This window comes from Vulpes lagopus, chromosome 12 (assembly GCF_018345385.1).
Source record: "Vulpes lagopus strain Blue_001 chromosome 12, ASM1834538v1, whole genome shotgun sequence".
Taxonomy (NCBI): Eukaryota; Metazoa; Chordata; class Mammalia; order Carnivora; family Canidae; genus Vulpes; species Vulpes lagopus.
Window position 1 is genome coordinate 28,304,659 of NC_054835.1, and position 18,639 is coordinate 28,323,297.

The 18,639-nt window shown below is 41.4% G+C and overlaps 1 protein-coding gene across 1 annotated transcript in view; it reads left to right on the forward strand.

The window, feature by feature from the left end:
* The window catches only part of TEX14 (testis expressed 14, intercellular bridge forming factor), a 62,249-nt gene that overhangs the window by 37,447 nt on the left and 6,163 nt on the right, over window positions 1–18,639 (forward strand). The window contains exons 20-28 of the mRNA XM_041726805.1: window positions 1,411–1,477; window positions 4,511–4,592; window positions 9,192–9,254; window positions 9,759–9,886; window positions 10,476–10,681; window positions 11,727–11,820; window positions 13,268–13,342; window positions 16,211–16,288; window positions 17,031–17,130. Of these exons, the coding sequence (XP_041582739.1) occupies window positions 1,411–1,477; window positions 4,511–4,592; window positions 9,192–9,254; window positions 9,759–9,886; window positions 10,476–10,681; window positions 11,727–11,820; window positions 13,268–13,342; window positions 16,211–16,288; window positions 17,031–17,130 (893 nt within the window). The remainder of the gene's footprint in view (window positions 1–1,410; window positions 1,478–4,510; window positions 4,593–9,191; window positions 9,255–9,758; window positions 9,887–10,475; window positions 10,682–11,726; window positions 11,821–13,267; window positions 13,343–16,210; window positions 16,289–17,030; window positions 17,131–18,639) is intronic.

Consider the following 18,639-nt stretch of genomic DNA (forward strand, 5'->3'; position numbering starts at 1 on the left):
ACTTTTCTTCATGCTACCTAATTCACATATCGTTCCTTTGGAGAAGAGAAGAAGGCCTGCTGTTATTCCTCTTTGTGAAGAAGTGGTAGGGAATTAGCCCTGGCCTGCCAAGCATCAGTAGCAGGAGAGCCAAGATCAGAGGCCAGGGCTCAGCATGATTATGAGGTTGAGCAGTGCATGGGGCTTTCTCAGGAACCGGCCTAGCTTTGACAATCACCTATTTGTACAGAGTATTTTCAGTTATAAAATGAAGCTGCTTGGATTTCCCTATTTATAGAATTTCTACCTCACCTTCCTGCTAACCTGCCACCGTTTTTGGACCTTTTACCAATACGGAAGATGGGGTGGAGGAAAGGGAGGAGGGTTGTATGTCTCAAACACAACATTTGACTGACAAGAATTCAGTGATACAACAGAAGCATCATTTCCACTATTCTGCACTTCTGATAATTCAGAGCAGTTTTTCATTATTAATCTTTCAACTATTCTTGATTTTACTTTGAGCAGACTGGGATGTTAAGAAAATCTTTAATAAAAAGATAAAAGTATATGTATATATATACACACATACACACACACTATGTACATATGTATATGTATATATACACATATATAAAGTGTAACATAGAGAAAAGTACACAGCTCTTAAGTGTGCAGCTCATGGACTTGCACAGATTGAACATGTTCATGTAACTAGCACCAAGATCAAGAAGCAGAATGTCCTCTGTCCTCCAGAAGACCTCCTGGGCCTCCTCCTCCCAGTCACTGCACCCTCTTAAATGAACCGGTATTTTGAATTCTCACCCCAGAAAGTAACTTTGCAGTCTGGGCCATTTTTCCAAACTTCTTTGGCTTTTCTTTTTCTTTTTTTCCCCTTATTTTATTTATTTGTTTAATGATTTTATTCATTTATTTGAGCGAGAGGAAGGGAGAGCACAGAGGGGAAGGGGCAAAGGGAGAGGGAGAAGCAGACTCACCATGAATGAGTAGGGAGCTCCATGTGGGGCTGGATTCTAGGACACTGAGACCATGACCTGAGCTGAAGGTAGATGTAAACAACTGAGCCATCAAAGTGCCCCCCAACCTTTTTTTGCTTTTCTGATGAAGGTCCTAGGAATCAAAACATCTTTGTTGGAAGGTTGGAGAGGAGGGGATAATGAAATAAAGAAGGGAAAAGTCACATAGTTCCTCCTCACAGTGGGAGGCAGGGGAAGCCATGTTGAGGAGGAACATAAAGTACAAATGAGTACTTAGTGTCTTCGAAACAGGTTTATTCTTTTTCTATAAAAAATGAAAGAACCTTACAAGGATTTTCAAGGTTTAAGAACATCAAGAGATTCTCCTTCTACCTTCTGATTATATGTCAGCCTCCAGTGACCCTGCTTTCTTTGCTCTTTTATTCTTATGTAGACCTCCAGTCCCATAGAAGAGGACTTTGAAGGAATACAAGATGTATTTGCCCAGCCTCCAGGCTCTGGTAATAAGCTCTTTCTTTTTTTTTTTTTTTTTAAATAAAAATCAAGCTTTTTTCTTTTATTTATTCATGAGAGACACACAGAGAGAGGGGCAGAGACACAGGCAGAGGGAGAAGCAGGCTCCATGCAGGGAGTCTGACATGGGACTCGATCCTGGGTCTCCAGGATCAGGCCTGGGCCAAAGGCAGCACTAAACCGCTGAGCCACCCGGGCTGCCCTGGTAATAAGCTCTTAAGGCAGATTCCTTTTTACTTGCCTTCACTTTCTATTGGATGACAGATCTTTAGAGCTGGAACAGTCCTTAGAGATAACCTCCTCCAGGGCTTTGATTTTTACAGATGAGGGCTCAGGGATTTCCCCTCATTAGAATGAATCTCCTGCCCCTCACCAGCCTCCTGACATCCACATATCATGTTATCTGTACTTGCCTTGCATTCTTTTTTTTTTTTTAAGATTTTATTTTATTTTTTTTTAATTTTTATTTATTTATGATAGTCACAGAGAGAGAGAGAGAGGCAGAGGGAGAAGCAGGCTCCATGCACCAGGAGCCCGATGTGGGATCCGATCCCGGGTCTCCAGGATCGCGCCCTGGGCCAAAGGCAGGCACCAAACCGCTGCGCCACCCAGGGATCCCAAGATGTTATTTATTTATTCATGAGACACACACACACACACACACACACACACAGAGGCAGAGACAGAAACAGGCTCCATGCAGGGAGCCCGACGTTGGACTCGATCCCGGGCCTCCAAGATCACGCCCCAGGCTAAAAGCAGCGTAAAACCGCTGAACCACCCAGGCTGCTCTTGCCTTGCATTCTTAGAGCATGTGTTTAGTGGTTGCTGCTGCTGCTCCTCCTCTGCCACTTCTTCCTCTCCTCCTCTTTTTTTTCCCCCTCTAGTCTTTTTAAAAAATATTTTATTTATTTATTCATGAGAGACACACACAGAGAGAGGCAGAGACACAGGCAGAGGGAGAAGCAGGCTCCTTGCAGGGAGCCCGATGTGGGACTTGATCCCGGGTCTCCAGGATCAGGCCCTGGGCTGAAGGTGGTGCTGAACCTCTGAGCCACCCAGGCTGCCGTTCCCTCTAGTCTTTCGTTAGATTTCTCACCCCTTTGTGGCACATAGCAGATGCTTGGTTATCTTCACTGAGCTGAATTGAAGGATTTGCTCAGGCCATACGACTGGTTATTGGCACAACAAAAACTGGAACTTGCTCTTCATGTCCTTTTCTACTCCAAAAGGCATTTTCCTTTGCTTGCTTAGCATCTTGGCAAAGAGTTAATAACAGCCGATAGAGCATAGTCAATGTAACATCCTTCCCTTGGGAGGCCTTGGGTTCTATATAACACAGCAGCTGCTTTCTGTTACATGAGAAATTAACTTTGGATCAACAGCCTGGGTGTGGCATAAGATAAGATAGAAGTGAACCACTGGTTCTGATATAGACATTTTAAAAATTGTACACTTTTACTCTTTTAAGGTATACAACCATCTATTTTAAAGCCAGAGTTACCCACTTATTGAGCCATGTAGCTGTCTGTTTTCATGTCTCAGCATTCTGAACCCAGGCATAGTGGGCTTGAGTTCTGAACTTTATTCCCTTCCTCCTGCTGGATGCTCTGTCTTCCACCTGTAACTTGATTCATGCCCCTGTCACAGTCAAGAGCATTTTAAGAAGCAATAAGCTTTTAGATGAACAGTTAAATTCTCAGGACAACATGTATTAAAAGTCCCCAGACCTGGGTCTTAGGTTATCCACTCTTTCTGTGGAACCTCTGCCCATGATCATTTTCTGTGTGAACCTGGCCTATGTATAGCCATTTCACTTCTGTTTGGAAGAGGGTAGAATAGGATAGAGAAGTTATGGGGCAGATAGGTAAAAAACCTAGGGCTAAGTTTGATACAGGTATCTGAAATACATGAAGAAGCCTCTGATTCACTCATTTCCTGCTTTGAGCCTTTTTCTTTCCCCCTTTTCCATTAGGGCTCTAACATATACTCCTTCAATACCAGGTGTTGCCACAGGTACCAATTGGACCCATGCTGGGTTCAAACCCAGTTCTGCCACTGATTTCCCGCCCCTCCCTTGCGTTACCTTGGGCAAGTCATTTCACCTCAGAGCCCTACTCTTCCTTTGTATAAAATAAAGGAGAGAGACTCTAAAATCTCTTAGTTTTCCTCCAGCTCTAATTGTGCTTATTAGGAATTCCTTTATGCTTTCTAGATATTTGAAAGAAAGTCATGAAAAGAAGAACCCCAATTTTTCTCTACTGTTGGGGTTTCAGATGTTCTTGGTACCTGCTAAAGATGACATTGCTTTGGTGGGCCTCCCCTTTGCCCACCAGACTATGTGTTCCTAAGGAATGGCAGAGGGATCATGTGCATTTGCCAAGAAGCCAGGCTGCTCTATCTGTCCCCTTCTCTATAAATCAGAGCAGTATAGTGGTGGGAAGGAAAATGGATAGGGGCCCTGTCTGCCCGAAGGTCTGCAAAGTATCTTACTGAGAACTGGTGGGGAGTATCTTCAGACACTTGATGTCAGGGGAAACAGAGCATAGTTGAAATAGCCCCCCCCCCGCCCCCCTTAAGTGGAGTCTGTTAGCCAAGAGGCACAGTTAACATCCTGGGAATGCCCAGCTAATGGTCTTTTCTATTTGGATCTTTAGTGAACAAACAGTTCTTGGTTTCAACGCCCCCTGGTGTCTGTTGACAGGAACCAGGTCAGTTTGCCTTCCTGAAAAGACAAAACAACATTTGTCTCCAGAAATAACCGAGTGGTTATGACTGAAAAGCCAGTAAATGGCTTGATTGTATTCTGAGAGTCAGAATATAGTTACCCCTTCTGAGCAAGGAAAATAAACTTTCAGAGCAATCTCCTTCAGCACTCAATCCAAACCTAATTAGGAAGTACTTTGTTTATCTAGATTATTTCTTATTCTGGACCAGACCAAGGGAAATTCTAGGAAATGAAAGTAATAATCTGGGTTGGCAAAAATTCAGTTAAAAATGTATTTACTTTATTGTTTAAGGTGAAGAAAATTTCCAAATGAGAAAAAGCCTTGGAAGGAATGCTGAGATTTTGACTAGGTCTCAATTCCAACCTATACAAAGGTATGTGCTAGTATTTTATTTGTAGTTTCAGCCTCACAGAAGTAATGTTAAATGATGATAATATCCCATATTTATATATTGCTTTTCCTCAAATGTCTTAGCCACCATGTCATAAAAATGAGCTTTGGGCAGCTTAGCTTTCTTAGGATTTGTTCAGCAAGATTGTGAAGGATTGTGAAAAGGAGTCATTATCTGTATTCAGATCCTGACTCTGCCTTTCCATCCCTGTAACATTGGTCAGGTTCTCAACCCCTCTCTTCTGTTTCTCCATTTGTAAGATTCCAGGAACAAGAATACTTACAGAGAGTGCTGACATAGAAATTGAAAGTAATAACATAACTCCTGGCATTTAATGCAGAGAAATGTTCGTATAAACACACATATATAGGGGCACCTGGGTGGTGCAGTTGATTGAGCATCCAACTCTTGCTTTCCACTTGGGTTGTGAGGATCTTGAGATCGAGCCCCTGGTCAGGCTCCACGCTCAGCTTGGAGTCTGCTGGGAATTCTCTCTCCCTGTCCCTTTGCCTCTCCTGCTTGTGCTCAAGCTTTCTCTCACTCTCTCTCAAATAAATAAATAAATAAATCTTTTTTAAAAACCCCAAATACATGAATGTTTATAGCAACTTTATTTATTTATTTTAGTTTTGCAATTTTATTTGTAATAACCAGAAATTGGAAACCCAAATGTCATCAAACGAGTCAGTGATTTAACAGACTGGTACATCCATACTGTGCAATATTCCTCAGCAATGAAAAAGAATGCACTATTATTGATATATGCAACAACCTGGATAAATCTCCAGAGAATTGTGCTGGGTGGAAAGAGCAATCCCCCAGTTATTTACTATATGATTTCATTTATATAACATTCTTGAGATTATGAAATTATAGAAATTAAGAACAAACGAGTGATTTCCAGGGAATAAGGAAGAGGTACGCAGTAGGAGAGAAGTAGATATGCCTATAAAAGGGCAGCATGAGGGATCCCTGTGGTGGTGGAAATGTTTTGTATCTTGACTGTATCAATGTTGATATCTTGGTTGTGATACTGTTCTATAGATTTGCAAGATGTGGGACGCCTGGGTGATTTAGCGGTTGAGTGCCTGCCTTCAGCCCAGGGCATGATCCTAGAGTCCCAGGATGGAGTCCCACATCAGGCTCCCCGCATGGAGCCTGCTTCTTTCTCTTGCTGTGTCTCTGCCTCTCTCTCTGTCTCTCATGAATAAATAAATAAAATCTTAAAAAAAAAAAAAGATTTGTAAGATGTTACCATTCAGAGAAACATGGGTAAAGTATGCTTCTTTAAACTTGATGTGAATATGCAGTGGCTTCAAAATAAAAAGTCTGATTTAAAAAACTAGTAGTAGGGGTGCCTGGGTGGCTCAGTTGGTTAAGAGTCTGCCTTCGGGTCAGGTCATGATCTCAGGGTCCTGGTATTGAGCCCTGCTTCTTTGGGCCCCAAGCTCAGAGGGGAGTGTTTCTCCTTTTCCCTCTTCCTCTGTGTACTTGCTTGCACTCTCTCCCTTTCTCTCAAATCAATCAATCTTAAAAAAAAACCCTATAATAGATGTAAAGTGCCTGGTACAATAACATTCAATTTACTTTCCCTCTTTCTAGGCCTCAGCTTCTTTATCTATAATAATTATAGCTACTATTTCCTGAACAGCTACCATATACCAGGTACTCAGTTTTCTCAGATTTAATTCACTTAACAGTCCTCTGAGGTATATACTGTTATCTCCATCTTGCGAATAAGGCAAGTGAAGTTCAGACAGTTTAAGCATTTTTTTAAATAAATTTATTTTTTATTGGTGTTCAATTTACCAACATACAGAATAACACCCAGTGCTTATCCCGTCAAGTGCCCCCCTCAGTGCCTGTCATCCATTCACCCCCACCCCCCGCCCTCCTCCCCTTCTACCACCCCTAGTTCGTTTCCCAGAGTTAGGAGTCTTTATGTTCTATCTCCCTTTCTGATATTTCCCACACATTTCTTCTCCCTTCCCTTATATTCCCTTTCACTATTATTTATATTCCCCAAATGAATGAGAACATATAATGTTTGTCCTTCTCTGATTGACTTACTTCACTCAGCATAATACCCTCCAGTTCCATCCACGTCGAAGCAAATGGTGGGTATTTGTCGTTTCTAATGGCTGAGTAATATTCTATTGTATACATAAACCACATCTTCTTTATCCATTCATCTTTCGATGGACACCGAGGCTCCTTCCACAGTTTGGCTCTTGTGGACATTGCTGCTATAAACATCGGGGTGCAGGTGTCCTGGCGTTTCATTGTCTCTGTATCTTTGGGGTAAATCCCCAACAGTGCAATTGCTGGGTCGTAGGGCAGGTCTATTTTTAACTCTTTGAGGAACCTCCATGCAGTTTTCCAGAGTGGCTGCACCAGTTCACATTCCCACCAACAGTGTAAGAGGGTTCCCTTTTCTCTGCATCCTCTCCAACATTTGTGGTTTCCTGCCTTGTTAATTTTCCCCATTCTCACTGGTGTGAGGTGGTATCTCATTGTGGTTTTGATTTGTATTTCCCTGATGGCAAGTGATGCAGAGCATTTTCTCATGTGCATGTTGGCCATGTCTATGTCTTCCTCTGTGAGATTTCTGTTCATGTCTTTTGCCCATTTCATGATTGGATTGTTTGTTTCTTTGGTGTTGAGTTTAATACATTCTTTAAAGATCTTGGAAACTAGCCCTTTATCTGATACGTCACTTGCAAATATCTTCTCCCATTCTGTAGGTTGTCTTTTAGTTTTGTTGACTGTATCCTTTGCTGTGCAAAAGCTTCTTATCTTGATGAAGTCCCAATAGTTCATTTTTGCTTTTGTTTCTTTTGCCTTCGTGGATGTATCTTGCAAGAAGTTACTGTGGCTGAGTTCAAAAAAGAGGGCCTGTGTTCTCCTCTAGGATTTGATGGAATCTTGTCTCACATTTAGATCTTTCATCCATTTTGAGTTTATCTTTGTGTATGGTGAAAGAGAGTGGTCTAGTTTCATTCTTCTGCATGTGGATGTCCAATTTCCCAGCACCATTTATTGAAGAGACTGTCTTTCTTCCAGTGGATAGTCTTTACTCCTTTATCAAATATTAGTTGACCATAAAGTTTAGGGTCCACTTCTGGGTTCTCTATTCTGTTCCATTGATCTATGTGTCTGTTTTTGTTAAGCATTTTTTTCTAAGGCTGCAGTTAGTAAGTGGCTGTGTCAGTCAGGATAGCCTAGGCTATGCTGTATAACAACTTCCAGATTTTAGTGGCTTAAAACAGCAAAAATTAATTTGTTTTGCTCAGACTCCGTGTCCATCGTTGGTTCGCTAGAAGTGTTCTGTGCTATATTGCCTTCTGTCCAAGAGCCAGGCTGAGGGAGACTCCATCCTTGTACTTGATTGCTGAGGCAGGAAAAAGGGAGCATGAATTGTGCACTGTCCTTAAGGTTTCTGCCCAAAAGTGACTCACATCACTTTAATTTATATTTCACTAGTTAAAACAAGTCATGCAACCATTTATATAAACCAGGAGAGCCAAAAAATAATGCTCTCCTACTGTATGCTTCGAAGAGAAACAAATACTCTAGTGAACAGAATTAATAAAGTCACAACTCCATCCAAAATCCATGCTCTTCCTTTTGTACTGTTGGTCTCATAGGATTGTTGCAAAGCTTAAAAACATGAAAACATATGGAAGAATTTAGCATAGGATCTGGCTTGTAGTTTGTATTTAACAGATATTGAAATTGAATCCTAGATATAAACAGGTCAAGTTTGTTTTCAGTATTCTTTTCTGCTCGTTTTTTGGCATAAGTCTCTCTTGGCCTTGCCTGATGATCCATGCAGGAAGCTGTCTCACAGGTAGTAAAGCCCCATGGCTCTGCCCTTTGCCCCAGCCTCCATCTCCAGCAGATTTCCTGTGCTCTGTTGATTTCCTCAGAAACTTGCTCACTGTCATATAGTATCACCGGCTGATTTCAGATGGGCTGACCCTTAGAGGGTATTTATTCAATCTCTGGAAAAGAATCTGAGGCCCGGAGCCAGGCCCAGACATGCCTGAGAATACGTGGCTAGTCATTAGCAGAGCCAGGACTAGAACCTACTCCATTTTTTAAAAAAATTATTCATGAGAGGGCAGCCCTGGTGGCCCAGCAGTTTAGCGCTGCCTTCAGTCCAGGGCATGATCCTGGAGACCTGGGATCGAGTCCCACATTGGGCTCCTTGCATGGAGCCTGCTTCTCCCTCTGCCTGTGTCTCTGCTTCTCTCTCTGTGTCTCTGATGAATAAATAAAAATCTTAAAAAAAAATTATTCATGAGAGACACAGAGAGCGAGGTAGAGACAGGCAGAGGGAGAAGCAGGCTCTCCGCAGGGAGCCCAATGTAGGACTGGATCCCAGGGATCATGATCTAGCCAAAGGTAGATGCTTAACCACTGAGCCACCCAGGCATCCCCTTACTTTACATTTCTGAGCTTCAGGAAGTACCCTTCCTGCTGCTTCTCACACTGGGCTGATTACCTGGTCTCTTGTACTAGATTAGTGCACTCTGCTAACAGGGGATTCATGTAATTTTCTCACTTTCTCTCTTACAGTACTGAAGGTGAACAAGAGGAGACATTAAAGGAATCACCAAAGGAGCTGAAAGACAAAGACATGTAGGGCCACCAAAGGGTTGCCTAAGGATGTTGTGTAAAGTCTTGGTTTTAGGAGAATAGTATTTCCTTATTTATAAGAGAATACTTTCTTCCCATTTTTATGTATACATTTAAAGTGAGCCTGTTTCTTCTTTCACCAAAAAGCTGTTATGATGATGTGATCTAAATTAATAGCATCTTGTAATCAAGGAAATATAGTGGTAATGATGATGATATTAATAAGTGTAAACTTGAGGTAGATGAGATCTGTTTTCCACATAAATATACTTTCATCCATGGAAATAGTTATTTTTAGCTGCTGTGTTTCAAGTTAGTATCTCTTTTTTTAGGATATTCTCTAATATTCTCTTTAAGATATGTAAAATATTCTAAGATAGTCTTTAATTCTGGCCTACTGCCAAATAAAGATCGTTGTCAAGAACATCCTTTAAAAGCACCCATCAGGAATATATTGTTTGATTTTTCTAGACATCTCCTAATTACTTTGTGTTTTTAATTTCTTAGATCACTGACAGACATTCAAGACCTGTCTAGTATCTCCTGTGAACAAGATAGTTCTTTTAAGAAAGTCTCATGTAAAACACCCAAAGTAAACCATGCACCTACCAGTGTTAGCACTCCGCTCAGCCCAGGTAATCATTACAGGGAGGAGTGTTTGGAGAGAACAGTTCCTATCCCATTGGCTTTTGGGAAACCAGACCGTGAGAACAGACTGGCAGGTACAGAGTTGTCTCTTTAGCACCAGAGCTGATGAAGATAATCCCATGAGGGGCCAAGTAGGGGTTGTTGTTGGTGGTGGTTATTAAGCAGTTATAGGTAGATTTTTGACTTTGGTGGTAGAGACACACAAATACAAACTACTTTGTACTCTAGTGCTACTGAATTTAGTGCAAATATGTTGGATTTTCTAGTTTGTAACTTAAAACCTATTGTGCTTAAGGATACATAGTGTTCAGTCCTGCAACCCCAACAGCCAGCATCAAATAGCCTCTCTCTGGTGTCCTTAGTTCTAGTATATTTGTGGTTCAAATAATTTCCTTTTATTTTGATGGCCAAGTTTAGAGACTATCATTTTTTTATACTTTGAGGAGCTATGTCTCATATCAGCGGTTATTTTGGTTATTAACAATTTGGAGAATTCTTGGTATAGACAGAGTTTTGTGTTTTGTTTTTAAATAATGTAAAGAATTTGGACACTGATTGCCCTCTTTTCTGCAACAGGGTCAAGTTCTTCACCTGCCAGTGGGTATAAAGACTGCCTTGAAAATATCACATTTCAGATTAAAACAGGGTCTACCTCATGCTGGAACAGTCAGGAATCTGTTCAAACTTCGTCTGATAGATTTACAACTGTTCGAGAGAAAGCAAAGAGCCTAGATTCCTTTCTTACTTCCTCTGAAAATGTCCCTTCAAAATTGACCAGTCTTGTAAGTATATTGACCCTGCTTTCCATACTGTTGGAGTCAGCCCCAAAGCCTTGGGGATCCCAAGTGCCAAGATTTCTCCAAATCCATTTTATAAAGAAAGCAAAAAATAAGTTAGATCTTCCCTAGGCCTCCCTGGTGTGTCTCTATGAGTCTGTATATTGTAGGATAGATCTTGGGTTTTTATGCCTGCTCCCCCCCCCCCCCCCCCAATGTCTGGCAGTTTCTTTAAAGAGCCAAACTACCACAGCTTATAATGCTACCTTCGCCTGCACTCTACTTTTAATCTACACATAATCTGCTTACTAGAGGAGGCTTGAGTTCTGCTTCCTTTTTGATGCCTCCTCTGCTTCAATCCGTGAGAGTTTTGATGGATCTCCACTTTCTCTGAACTCCTGAACTAATAGTCTACAATAAAAACAAATATTTGTATATTACCTTCTCCTCTCCTCTTTTTTCTCCCCCTGCTGTCCTCCTTTTTTTCTCTCCTCTCTCCCTCATATTTCATATGTATAGTCTCTTCAAGAAAACTACAAGTTGCTTACTTGACACTCCTCATTAAAAATCTGTTGACCATTTTATAGGCAAATTGATTACTTGCTTTGGCCCTCACTTAAAAATCAACTGTCATCTTCCTTGGGCATATGACTTATAGAAGGTCTACTTGAAGTAGGGAGATAAAGAACTCTATGCTTTATTCAACCATCTGTTAATTGGGCAGGTTCTAAGTGCCAGGTAGCCTGCTAGGCCCTCTTCCAGGCATCCAAATAGGAATAACATAGACCTAGACCCTGTCCCAGAGGATCTACCCATCTAGTGAGAGAGGCTGGTGTGATCCAACACAGAAGTAAGTACTGGGGACTGCAGAGGCAGAGGAGTGAGAAGGGATTGCAGAGGGGGGGACATTTGAATGAGTTTACCTCAATCAACAAAACAAATGGCCTCTTCCATAAGTGAAATACAGGCTTACTCTTGGAAATGATTGAACTGCATGGGCTTTTTGAGCTCAAAACATGTGTTAATTACCATGTTTATGTATTACTTGTAGAAAAGATTGTCTGCATTTACTGGGGCCAGTTCCTCCAGCATTGCTAAGTTACCTGACACATCATCCCACGCCACCCAGAGGAGCTTGCCCAAAGGTACTCTGTGTCTAATATCAAAATACAACCAAAATACAAAATAATAGTAAGCTGGGGTGCCTGGGTGGCTCAGTCGGTTAAGTGTCTGCCTTTGGCTCAAGTCATGATCTTGGAGTCCAGGATGGAGTTCTGCATAGGGTTTCCTGCTCAGCAGGTAATCTGGTTTTCTGTCTCTTCCTTTGCCCCCCCCCCATTCTCTCTCAAGTAAATAAATAAAATCTTTAAAAAAAATAATAGCCAAGTTTGATGCTACATTAGAATCAAACAAAAATGCTGTTTTCCCTCTAATTATAAAAGTGAAACATACTCATTAAACTTGGAGAATTAAAAAGAGCTTTTAAAAAAAACTACCCTTTAATTCCACCACCAGTTTTTTTTTTTTTTTTCCACCACCAGTTTTTAACTTCTTGTACTATTTTGGTATGTATCTTTTTCATTTTTTTTAAAGTAAACTCTGCCCAATGTGGAGCTCAGACTCATGACCCTGAGATTAAGAGTTGCATGCTCTACTGACTAAACCAGCCAGGCACCCCTCTCTTTCATATTTCTAGAAATATACAAAAATGTATATATTTTTAACATAGTTGAGATCATAACTGTGTGTCAGCTCTGGCCTTTTTTTTTCTTTGATGCTATATTTTGAGGATTTCTTCTTAGTTGAAGTTATTGTAAATAGATGTAATGGCTTCATAATACTCCATTCTACATATGTTGCTTATGTTGAAAATTTATATTGTTTTCTAATTTTTGCTCTTGGTATAAGAATTTTTTTTTTTTTTTTTTTGGTATAAGAATCTTTATTTGTAGCTCTGATCCCTTTCTTAGGATAGATTCTTAGGAGATGGTTTTCAAATCAAAGGATGTGAGAATATTAACAGCTCTTGAGGCATATTGCCTTTGCTATATTAATCTTAATGCCTTATGTTTTGGTGCAGTTCTTAGATTTTATGAATTATGATGAGGGGTTTTGTTTGGTGTTATAACTGAGCACTTAGGGGAAGGTCCAAAGAATGGTTGCTTCTGGATTCCCCTGGCCTGAGAATCTTTATAGAGAAAGACCTTCCACTTTATGGTTTCTTTGTTTGTTTTCATTTTGACTGGTTCGGAGCCTCTGTATCCCTCCAGGAGCCCCGGTCCAGATTGGGCTCCCAGCCTCTTAGTAAGAATTTGTACCTCACCTACCCCAATCTTCTTGGGGAGGGAGGGACACGGATCAAGCAGCACTGGGGTAAGGGGCAAAGTAGCAAAGGGTTCAGAGTAAAAGGGGGAGTAAAACCATTCACATGTTAGGACATCTCAACTAGGACTGCTAATGTGAGAGGCTGTCTCCCTGCCTTAGTTTGTTTTATTGTTGAGAAGTCCCAAGTCAAGTCCCATGTGGAAGCCGCAAAAATCCATTTCAGGGCCAGTAAGGTGTTAAGTCATTTCCCCCTTTATCTTTTTTAAGCACTAGTAGAAGCCATTTCACAGCGTCACATTGATGAGCTACCACCACCATCTCAGGAGCTGCTTGACGAGATTGGTAAGGGATGTTCAACACTGAATGCACTCCATGGCCTTGATAGTTGTGGTTACTGACCACAGTATGGTTTTTTGTCTCAGGTGTAAGCGCTAGTACAGAAGGCCCTCAGAAGGTCTGATTGAATGTACATAATCAGGAAGGAGCAGCTTTCTAATAAAATGGGCCTCATGCTATTACTGAAACCTGGCCAGGATAATAAGTTTATGTCTGTTGTCCTTTTTTTTTTTTTTTTTTTTTTTTTAAGAATTTATTTATTCACGAGAGACACAGAGAGAGAGACAGAGACACAGGCAGAGGGAGAAGCAGGCTCCATGCAGGGAGCCCAATGCGGGACTCAATCCTGGATCTCCAGGATCAGGCCCTGGGCTGAAGGCAGACGCTCAACCACTGAGCCACCCGGGCTGCCCTGTTGTCGTTTTGTTACTTAAAGGGTGTGTGGTAATGATTCTAAGAGAAATAACAACATTTGGGTGGTTTATTATGATGAAATTTTTTTATTAAAGGAAAATTTCACTTCCTTTTTGAACCAAACCAGCCACACCTTGGGGGCCTGAAGTCTGGCTTCTGAGGTCAAGACATCCTGTACTTTCACTTTAGCCATTAGCAGGACGTATTAAAGGTGTTGGTGTCATGGATGAATCACTTTCCCAGGGGCAGAGATGTCAGTGGCACATGACCTAATGAGACCAGAATTTTCCATTTCAGGCAGAGACCCAGCTATACCAGCTCAGTTTTAGTTGTAGCTGCATTGGCTGGCCCTGCCCAGCTGAGCCAATGCTGGAAGTAAAAGGAAGCATTGGGCCAAGTAGTTTCCCTTACCCAGGAAAGACCTGATTGTACTTCTTGTTCTCTTCCTCTCTGGCTGACCAGCCCCTTGCCCTGAGAGGACGCATCTTATCAGATCATTCCATCAGTTCTTGGTATGGGTCTCTAGAGAATTTCCTGAGACGCGCCAACTGGTTTTCAGGGTCTCTGACGTTTTATGTCTCCTCAGAAAGAGGGAGGTAAATGAAGATTTATGTGATATGACTCAATGGAGCTATTACAACCCTGAGCCCCTGTCTGTTGGTCTGAAGGACTAGGGTGGAGCCAGTCAGAGCTGCCAGAACCTTCCGTAGTTTCTTTTTCTTTACTCATAGGTCCTTTTTACCTCATCACACCTCTCCCCCAATGCCACAGGGTTGTTGGTTTAAACTCTTAGGGCTCCCATCCTGAAACTGGCTCTCCTTCTCTAAAACTCCTCAGGGAATCTTTACAAATTCCTCCTCTCCAGTTGCACTTCTTAGTATCAGCAAGAGAACTGCTGCTTATGAGAGTAGAGGTCACCCACACATATCCAGCTCAGGTAAATTCTTAGGGTCATTTGTTCCTTGGTCATGATGTAAGGCAGTATTTGTAGGCTCCTTTGAAGTTTGACCTTAGTGATACATTTCCTCCAGATCCTGCTGTCTTGTCTCTCTGTCACCATATGGATCCCCCATTTGTTAGCAGTCTTCCTCCTGGGCTCCAGCCTCCTGGCACAGCTGTACCCCAGCACACTACAGAAACCCTCCCTCATTTTACTTATGGGAATTATCTGGACCAAGTTTCTAGGTGATGTCTGTACTTTGACATGGGTCAGTAGTTTCCTAGAAAGACAAAAGTGAGATGGCACTTGGGTAGTTTCTCCTAATAATGGGCACTGCCACATAATTCCTGTATGTTGTCATTCTGTTGTTCTACCTCAAGAGAGTTTTAGGGAGTGACCTGGTGCTGACACCTACTGTTTTGGAGGGCCCACATCCAAAGCTCTAGGCTTCTGAAAAGGGCCTAAAGGGAAAGATTCTTTAGAACCCTAGGATATAGGTGATACTTTGAGATCAACAAGGGACTACTTTTAACAAGGATAAAAATGGATTTTTAAATTTCAAATTATTTGAAATATATAGGGCCTCGTGATGCCCAGGAGCTACTAGGAAGGGCTTGCTTCCTGGCCTGCAGGAGGAGGGAGCCCTGTGCCTGTGCACAGCAGGACTGCACCAAGGAACCCTGGGTCCCTGTGTGCGCTGCCTTCCAGCTATCTCCCTGCTCTGCTGTGGGGAGCACTTGAAACATACTGTGCAGCTAACAAATGCAAAGCAGTATGCGGGTTTTAGCAGATGCTTGTCTTAGTCTCTTGGTCAATTCTTTAAGACCTGGAAATTATAGATATTCTTTGGCTTCTGCCTTTTTTATAAACTAGGTAAAAAAATACGAAATATGGACCACAGAGATGGGGAAAATTGGAGGTTGTTTTGATGTTATTCCACACTTTTTGAGAGAGTATAAAATAAAGAGGAAGAGCATAGATCTTAGAGCTGGACCACCCGAGTTCAAATCCCAGTTCTGCATCTGACTCTGGGATTCCAGGCAAGGTCCTCAACCTTTCTTTACCTTCATTTCTTCATCTGCTAAACAGGAAAGGCAATCATATGATCAATCTTGTAAGGTTGTTGTGAAGATTGCAAACATGAATCTTGAATGAATGTGTGTAAGTTAAAAACAGTACCTGCCACTTAGGGCTCTGCAAATGTGACCTATCATTGTTATCATTTTTATTTTTATTTTAGAGTTGGAGGGGATTGAATGCCATAGGACCAAGGGTTCTCAAACTTTATCAGCTGTCAGAGTCACCTGGAGAGCTTGTAAAATATGAGTGCTGGGCCCTCCCCCCAGAGTTTCTGACTCAATAAGTCTGGGATGAGGCCTGAGAATTTGCATATCTGAGTATAACTGAGTATACTGAGGTTGCTGATCCAAGGGCTACTCTTTGAGAACCACTGCCCTAGAGAATGGTGTGACATGTAAAGGAAGAGTAAGTTGCCTTTTGCTTTTGTGTTATTGTGACAGAGCACTTGAAGCAGCAGCAGGCCACATCCACAATGTTGGGGGAGAACACAGCAAGTCATCTGGGCATCACTGCAAATGGTAAGTCAACTACCCAGATATTTTTCATCAGGTCCTTGCTGTAACACTGTCCTTGGCAGCACATTGGTATATTTAGGGGACTATGGACCTTAAAGTCAGGCCCAATTCCACCTCAGTTGCCACTTTTGTATTGTTTAATGTCTCTGAGCTTCAGTCATCCTCATCTGTAAGATGGGGATAATTCCTTACTCCTGATGTATGCAGTAGCTCTGTGTACAGTGCCTGGTACATTGTAAGATATTGAATAGACCTTCCCTTCATAGGACTGCTGGCAGGATGAAATGAGATAGCATTCTGAAATGCCTGGTATACATTAAAGGGTACTACCCTTCCCCACCCAAATTCCTTCCTTGGGGCTCCAACCTAGAAATATCTAACAAGTGAGAACAGGGTAATCTCCCAAAGTAAACCTGTACAATTTGTTTCCAGGGTCTCCTGCTTTCTCTTTTATGTGCCCTTTCTTTCCTTTGCTTCCTCTGTCTCTCTTGAGTCTTGGCACAGGTCAGGTTTCCTGTCACCTGGCACCAGAGAGCTCCCAAGACCCCACAAGCAGCTGCTGTGAATGCAAGAACCCTGAGCCTGCCTGCCACCTGATCCCTGGCTCTCCTGGGAAGAAGTAGTACAATGCATACTTCAGGGACTACTGATTAGTGTTAATTTTTTGCACTCCATTTTAAGGCAGGCTTTCTCAATTGTTTTTTGATGTTGTTCTAATAAAGTTAAGGCTTTCAACTGTTTTTAGATGAAAGGCATTTAGAAGACCAAGAAGCTAACAGTAAAAAAGAAGATAGTAATATGCTTTGGACCAGAGAAACTCAGGATCTAGGAGAGGACACAGAAAGGTAACATTAAAAAGCTAGACTTCTAAAAGTATTTAATATACTGTATTAGTTTGTATTAGTTTCTCTTCTGATATTGACAAAATAGATGGGAAAAAGGTCTCTCTTCATACTATCCTAACAGCCCCTATCCCTAAAAGATTTTTTAATTGTAATTGTGATAAGATACCTAATAACATAAAATTTTCCAGTGTACAGTTCCATAGTGTTAAGTATATTCAGTTATTGTACAACCAATCTCCTGACTTTTTCATCTTACAAAACTGAAGTTCTATACTCATTAAAAACCAACTGCCCATGGGCAGCCCAGGTGGCTCAGCAGTTTAGCGCCGCCTTCAGCCCAGGGCCTGATCCTGGAGACCCGAGATAAGAGTCCCACATCGGGCTCCCTGCATGGAGCCTGCTTCTCCCTCTGCCACGCTCTCTCTCTCTCTCTCTCTCTCAATAAATAAATAAAATCTTTTAAAAAAATTAGAAAAACCCCAACTGCCCATTCCCCCTTTCCTCAGTTCCTAGCAATCACTATTCTACTTTCTGTTTCTATGAGTTTGACTCCTCTTGTTACCTCATATAAGTGAAGTCATACAGTATTTGTCTTTTTGTAATTGGTTTATTTCACTTAGCATAATATCCTTGAGGTTCATCCATGGAACATGTCAGAATTTCCTTCTTTTTTAAGACTGAATTCCAGCTCATGCCTGTGTGTGTGACATTTTGTTTATCAATTCATTCATTTTTTGGTAGATACTAAGTTGACTCCACCTTTTTCCTATTGTGAATAATGCTTCTATAAACATGGGTGTACAAATATCTCTTCTGGACATCTTGCTTTCAATTATTTTGGATATGTACCCTGAAGTGGTATTGCTGGATCACATGGTAAATCTATTTTTAATTTTTTGAGGAAATACCATACTGTTTTCCACAGCAGCTGCACCATTTTACATTCCTACCAACAGTGCACACGGGCTCCAGTTTCTTCATATCCTTGCCAATACTTGGTATTTTCTGTTTTTTTTTTTTTTTTTTTTTTATAGTAGCCACTCTAAAAGAATGAATATGAGGTAATATCTCATTGAGGTTTTAACTTGCATTTCCCCAGTGATAAGTGATGTTGAGCACCTTTTCATACGTCTGTGGCCGTTTGTATATTTTCTTTAGAGAAATAACTACTCAAGTCCTTTGCCCATTTTTAATAGGATATTTTTCCTAAGTTTTTTGTTTTTGTTTGTTTTTACTTCATTTTGTGAGGCAAACGTAGGTTTCAGCTTCTTTTAAAAATGGTTCAATTAAAGGCCTTGGAAGAGAATTTTTAGATATTTGTAGCCAAATTTTAAAAAATGGGGGCAATCATCCAGACAGTTGAGTCTAAAAATGCAAGTTTGCCTCAAGAAACCCAATTCTCTTCCTGACTCAGAACTCTCCTTTGACTCGTGCTATAAGATAAACCACTTCAGCTCACCTCCTGTATCTTCTGACTTCTCTTGCCTTGTCCTAACTGTCATTCGGGGA